The 6,504-nt window shown below is 38.2% G+C and overlaps 1 protein-coding gene across 1 annotated transcript; it reads left to right on the top strand.

Annotated features, from left to right (window-relative positions):
* Positions 1-127: 127 nt before the first annotated feature.
* LOC131931107 (uncharacterized) lies at positions 128-5,793 on the top strand (the record flags this gene model as incomplete). Its single annotated transcript, XM_059287814.1, is given in 3 exon segments — positions 128-170; positions 1,630-1,750; positions 5,490-5,793. Coding segments are annotated over 3 exon segments (399 nt in total), but the record flags the coding sequence as incomplete, so codon positions are not given.
* Positions 5,794-6,504: the final 711 nt, after the last annotated feature.

Genomic DNA, 6,504 nt, shown 5'->3' with positions numbered 1-6,504 from the left:
TTGGGGGATTCCATTTCTAATCACGGGCTACGGTAAGTCATCGTAAGCCTCAGCCGGTTGGCTCTTCAACTTGGGAGATTCCATTTCTAATCACGGCTACGGTAAGTCATCGTAAGCATCAGCAGGTTGGCTCTTCAACTTGGGAGATTCCATTTCTAATCACGGCTACGGTAAGTCATCGTAAGCATCAGCCGGTTTCCGATTGCTTGGATTTGTCTAAAGACATTTTCTTTTAAGTGTTCGACGGCAGGGCCGTAGCTAGGATCGTCTCAGGGGGGGGGGGGGGGGGGGGGGGGGCAATTTTTACCGGGGGACAACAAACTTTCGATTTGCACCCACCTCATACTAATTATATATACCCCCTCTAACCCCCCCCCCCCCCCCCCAGCCTACGCTACTGGTTCGAAGTAGAACATGGTTGCGTCAAGAGGTGTTGGTGGTGAGCTATAATTGGTGTTAGGATACGATTAGACCAAAACACGAGGATAGTGTTTTTTTAAAAAAAAGAGGAAGAGAGACTATAAAAGAGGGCCTATATAGGTTTGTCCTAAAATCATGTAAAATGAAAAAGGGATGCTCATGGGCTGATATTGGTGTTATAATACAATTATACCCCCCCCCCCAAAAAAAAAATACTTGAATTCAAATTGTGTTATGATAAGATTAGACCGAAGTGGGGGTGTGGGGGGGGGGGTGAAAAGGAGAGCCTATAAAATAAGGTTGTCTTAAAATTATGTGATTTGGAAAAAAGGGCTGTTCGTGGGCTAAAATTAGTATTATAATTCAATTAGACCCCCCCCCCCCAAAAAAAAAAAAAAAAAAACGGGTGGTGGTGTATTGTTTTTGAAAAGAGAACCTATTAAAGACAGTCTAAAGTTGTCCTAAAATAATGTAATTTGACAATGGATGTTCTCGTGCTCAAACTATGTGATGCAGAGGCGTAGCGACCCTTCCCGGCGCCAGGGGGACAAACTTTCAATTTGGCGCCCCCTCGGGAGCAAATTTTCAATTTGCACCCCCCCCCCCCCCTCAAACTTTTGATTTGCACCCCCCTCAAATTTTCGATTCGCACCCCCCTCCCCCTCCCTCAAACTATTATAATGCAAAACTGCAGCTAAAATGACATTTTAATTTGTTTTTCCAACCCATTTTGGCGCCCCCTAAGGTCGGCGCCCGGGGACATATGTACCCCCCTGCCCCCCATCGCTACGCCTCTGATGTGATGATATGACTAGACCAAAGCGGTGAGGTTGTGTGTGAAAGGAGACCCTATAAAAGTACGGTAATCTTAAAATAATTTGATTTGGAAAAAAAGGCTGTTCGTGGGCTCAAATTATGTTACAATAGGACTAGACCAAAAACATGGGGATTTATAAAAGGGTTGTTCTTGCAGCGAATTGGTAGATTTATAATCAAAACAAGGTGCCATCTAAGAAAGACGGGGTAGATGAATAATGGGTGTGTGAAAATGTATGTCCTGAAATAACTTTAAATAGATGTGTGCCTTATTTTCATGCTAGATTTAACGCAGAATACCCCCCCCCCCCCCTCTCACCACCCCAAGTAGTAAGACTATGATGACTAATTAGTTTTCTAATTAATGGCGTTGATGGTTTGATCTACGAGCAGGCTTTGACCTAGGTAACCAGTCGAACAACGCCGAGGTCGTGGGTGTCTTCGACAGCCTGAGGGGGTACAAGAACGACTACACAGACCTCTACGAAGCCTTCTATGAGCTAAACGTGTTTAGGTCAGTACCGTGGCATACGCTCAGTATGTGTCAGTGACATGTCATGACACACGGTATATGTGCGTCATTGTCATGTCACAACTATTCATTTAACATAATTGTTTCGTGCCTCGATGTCAACACCTTGTTCATTATGTCAGTTTTATGCATGACGCACCTTGAGGAATGGAGGTAAAGAATACAATCTTATAAGTTAAAGAAATAATGCATTGTAATAGAAATAAAACGTTTACGTTTATAATCCAAGGGATGTAATGTTCCAAGGGAGGCAAACTAAGAATAAATTGGCAAAACGGAATGAGTGATAATTTAAAAATGATAAAAGCACTATCTTCGAATAACATTTCATGGAATAAGATACATTTATATAATAATTGTGTCATACTGTTTGTTTTGTAATTATAAAAACTATCTAATTTTATATATAAATAATAATAAAACACATAAACTTTATATATTAATTTTTGAATAGTCATTATTAGCTGCATCAAATCAAATATTTTAGTTTTTATTAAACCTAAGCGTAATTTTGGATCCCTGAATAGGGACAAACAAATGATAAAAATAATTGGTTTCAACATACATGAAGTAAATAAGTAAATCTTTCGCCTTTTAGTAAAGTTTTCCAGAAGCCTACTATTTTTAAAGCAACATCTACAGTGAGGTTGCACCAACTTATGTTTCCTCTGACGAAAGCTTTTGAGAGGAGCATCTAATGTTACGGCACTAGCAGCTTAATGTAAAGCATGGCCCCATCCTTTATAGGAACAATAGTCACCTTAGACCTGTCTAAGGGTGACGTTCCGGATCTTTCCAACGCCAACACGATACAAGTCACTATCAATAGCAGAGGTCTACCTAACCTTTAAGGCCACGTCATTAGGCAGCTGATTAGCGAAATACTATTTTACTGCTCAATTACGTGGTTTTTAAGTTCAGATTCCTTTGATGTCATCGCGCAACACAACAAAGACCTACGGACAATACATTCTTAGTTTTGCCAATTACGAGAAGACCCGAATCGACGGAACCCTACGATGGGTCCCACTTATCATTAATAATGATACACTTATCAAAGCCTTTTGAAGATTCAGTATAAGGAACCCAAAATACAAACCATACTTCTAACAAACAACTTAAGAATAACCATATACCCAAAAATAACCATATACTCCATTGCTTGACACCGCAAGCTTCAAACTTTGCAACGGAGCAGCAAACACCAGCACACATCCACAAACTGCTACGGAAACAGAAATAAAAGAAGAACGAAGACAGTCCAGCCACTCTGCAAGACAGAAAAACTAAATCGGCCAAAACAACAATTGAAACAACTGCAACAACTCCACCAACTACTAAACAAACCCTGTTACAACAAGAAACTACCTCCACATCAACTCAAGTTTCCAAACCTTTAACTCCTGGAGAAGACATGAGCTGCGGATACTGTTTCCAGAGTTTCTGTACTGCCAGCGAGTGTAAATCTCATACAAAAGCTTTCCACCCTGATATGAGTAAATGCCCGCACTGTAACAATCTGATCAAAAGCAGAGGGGTAAAAAGCACCACTTAGTAAAAAACCCAGGCACCGCCTTCTTCCAATGTGGATACTGCCTAACAAGTCTATACACCAAATATGACATAGAAAAACACCTCAACGACCAGCACCGTGAAAACGACCTCTGCCACAATCAAATTCTCTACATCCTCAACCCAGACGAATCAATTTCTTACATAAATGAAGACGAAAGAACATAAACAAACATACAACTACATCATTCATCTAATTGAATTTATTAACAAATCCAGATTAATGTAATGTTTAAAACTATGAATACTATATTTTAAATGGAAACATTGAAATGTTTTACACTGAATTAAGAAAATTGATACATTTTCCAATAATGATTTAATATAAGAAAATAATGTATACAAAATATTATTACGATTGTAAATGTTTTAAATAAAATTATAGAAAAAAATATATATAAATTAAAAAAAAATCAAACTGTAGGAATAAAGGTCTTCTCTTTTGTCACTGATATGTCCTACATTTGTTTTCTGCCTTGCTGACCATACCACGTCAATTATGCAGTGCCTAGCTTTTGTGTCAGTTGCGCGTTATGACGGCCACTTAGCACTACTCTCATTTCACTAGGCATGCTGCCCAGCTTCGCTTAGGCTTTCGAAAACATTGAGAATTTGAATGCTTAATTAATTCGCCCGAAGGTCGGTCTACGACCTCAAGAGTTATGAAGAGGTTCCTCCGTGGACATTTTTTTTCGATTTATAGCTCATATAAGGTACCGGTCAGTCGAGGTCAGTTTTGACCCCCACATCGTAGACTTTTCGGCCAACCGGCCCCCGTGTTCTGTCGCACCAAGGCAAGATCATGCCAAATTTGAAGCGCCTGCGGCGCCGGGAAGTGCCCTATCGGACACCCGACAATCTAGAATCTAGATCTAGATCTAGATTCCTAAAAGAATTTTTTTTTTAAGTTTAGCCCGAGCATAATAAAAAAGAATACATTAACCAAGTTGACTTGCTGTGTCTCGAACCCGCACCACCTGCGTGGTTTAATGTAAACTAACATCTCCGCTATTTAGGCACCTTATAAAATACGGAGAATGAAACACGTATTTTAAAATCTTAACTTACACGAATATGCCTATTCTTTCAAATTATTTTTTTATCCCAAATTAGCCAGTTCATAACAAAGATTTTGTATAAAATAAATAAGTCTTGAAATAGTTTAGTCCTAATATAGAAATTTATTTTTGGAATAGATTTTAGAGAAGTTAGAGTCTAAATCTAGATCTTAGCGTCTACGTCTAGATTATAGATCTAGTTATTGCGTAGATTTAGATTTAGTCTAGATCTAGAATCTCTAGATCTAGAATCCAAATAAACAAAATAAATTTTATGAGTTTAGGCCGGAAAAACTGTATTGTATACATTTCATAGTGTACGTAGATCTAAATCAAATTTGAATGAAATAGTTCATTTCTTTTTATTCAAAACACAGCAGATGACGTCATTAGTTAATGTATAAGCAATAGCGACGTCACAGTTTTATGCGTTCTTTTTCACATGTATTAATGCTTTTCCGGTTGCATAAATAATACTGTTTCTCTACATTCGAATACGCCTTTAATTTTTATTTTTCTTCTTTAAGTAAAATTGTGGTTATACATTTAAAACATCTAACATATTATTTTCAACAAAAGTCCGTAAAAAGTTCTCGATATATCGCTGCCGATTCTGACGTGATGTCCGGCGAAAATTTTTTGCGGACAGAGAAAGAGAGAGAGAGAGAGAAGAGCGCACATGGCCTTTTATAAATTAGGATGTTCAATCATTATTTTATGTCATGTCAGTATTATCGAATGTCCCTCACACAAATATATATTAACATGCCATGTGTAAACGCCCAGATATATACATAATTTTTGCCATGCCATGTAATCTTTATCACGTTCTAAAATATTTTAATACAAATAGAAGCATCAGCTACGAAGTTCAAGTTCTAGAGATTTAAAATGTTTGGTAACAAATATATCTTCCATAATTTTTTTTTAAAATAAAACTTTTATTGAAGACATATTGCTTGACTACAAAATATCTAGAAATGAGCACACAAACATGTTTTAATTCCTCTATTTTTACTCATTAATTAAACATATTTATGATACTATTTTAACTGATGAACTAATTAATTCAAGGCCATTTACTTTTTCAGCACTCGACTGACCCTCATTGCTGGTGACGGTCATCTGGTCTGGCTATCAGATCTCAACTACTTTAACTACTACTACAGCCCGTACTACTTCGCGTTAAACGGACAGGCGGATGAAAAAGGACCCGTGAACTATGACCTTTACCTGGGCATCAACCGGGTCATAAGCAGCGAGTACCCCTATAACGTGGGACGAGGTCTGTGTAAGGTCGGCATCAAATTCCTGCCACAAATCTGACAGTCGACAAATTAAGGTATCTCAATACTTACCTGAACACGAACCCGATTGTACACATTACCTGTTTGTCTAAACAACAATGACGGTTTCTTTACAATAAAAATTAAGAGACACTCATATTTACTGTGTCTGTTTCATTCGCTTTGTGAAGTCTATGGAGAACTTTTTACTTTAACTTAATAATGGGCAATATAAAACTATATCCTTTCAGAGTGAGTTTATTGATATATTTACACTATAGAATGACATAAGATTTAAGTTCAGTTTTCATCATTGAGTGCCCATGCCTTTATTACTATTAGTAGTTGTCAGAGGCGTAGCGACCCTTCCCGGCGCCCGGGGACAAACTTTCGATGTGCACCCCCCCTCGAACTTTCAATTTGGCGCCCCCCCCTAAGGTCGGCGCCCGGGGACATATGTCCCCCCCGCCCCCGTCGTCCCCCCTCGCTACGCCTCTGGTAGTCGTTCCAGCATATAGCTCTTTTAAGGTAACACCAAGCAAAAAAAATTTATGTTGTTGTTTTATCTTTTTCAGTGCATTTTTAATTTTTATTTTTGACTTTTTCCTATTTTTTTCAAATGCAAGATTTGTTTTTCACTTTTTACTCATTCGTTCTAAATAATTTGTGACTTCATTATACAGAGGCTACAAGTAACAATACTTGCGTTAAAATCCGTCCAGTGGCTTCTGATCTCTATAATGGAGTTATCTGTCCTGAGTTAGTACCTGATCTAAAATAAGGCGCGATTGATTTGCATAGGCACACACACACACACACA

Source organism: Physella acuta, unplaced genomic scaffold, assembly GCF_028476545.2.
Source record: "Physella acuta isolate Inbredline_101_S28 unplaced genomic scaffold, ASM2847654v3 ptg001892l, whole genome shotgun sequence".
Classification (NCBI taxonomy): Eukaryota; Metazoa; Mollusca; class Gastropoda; family Physidae; genus Physella; species Physella acuta.
Note: the sequence above shows the minus strand (reverse complement) of the source record. Positions and strands in the feature narration are given on the sequence as shown.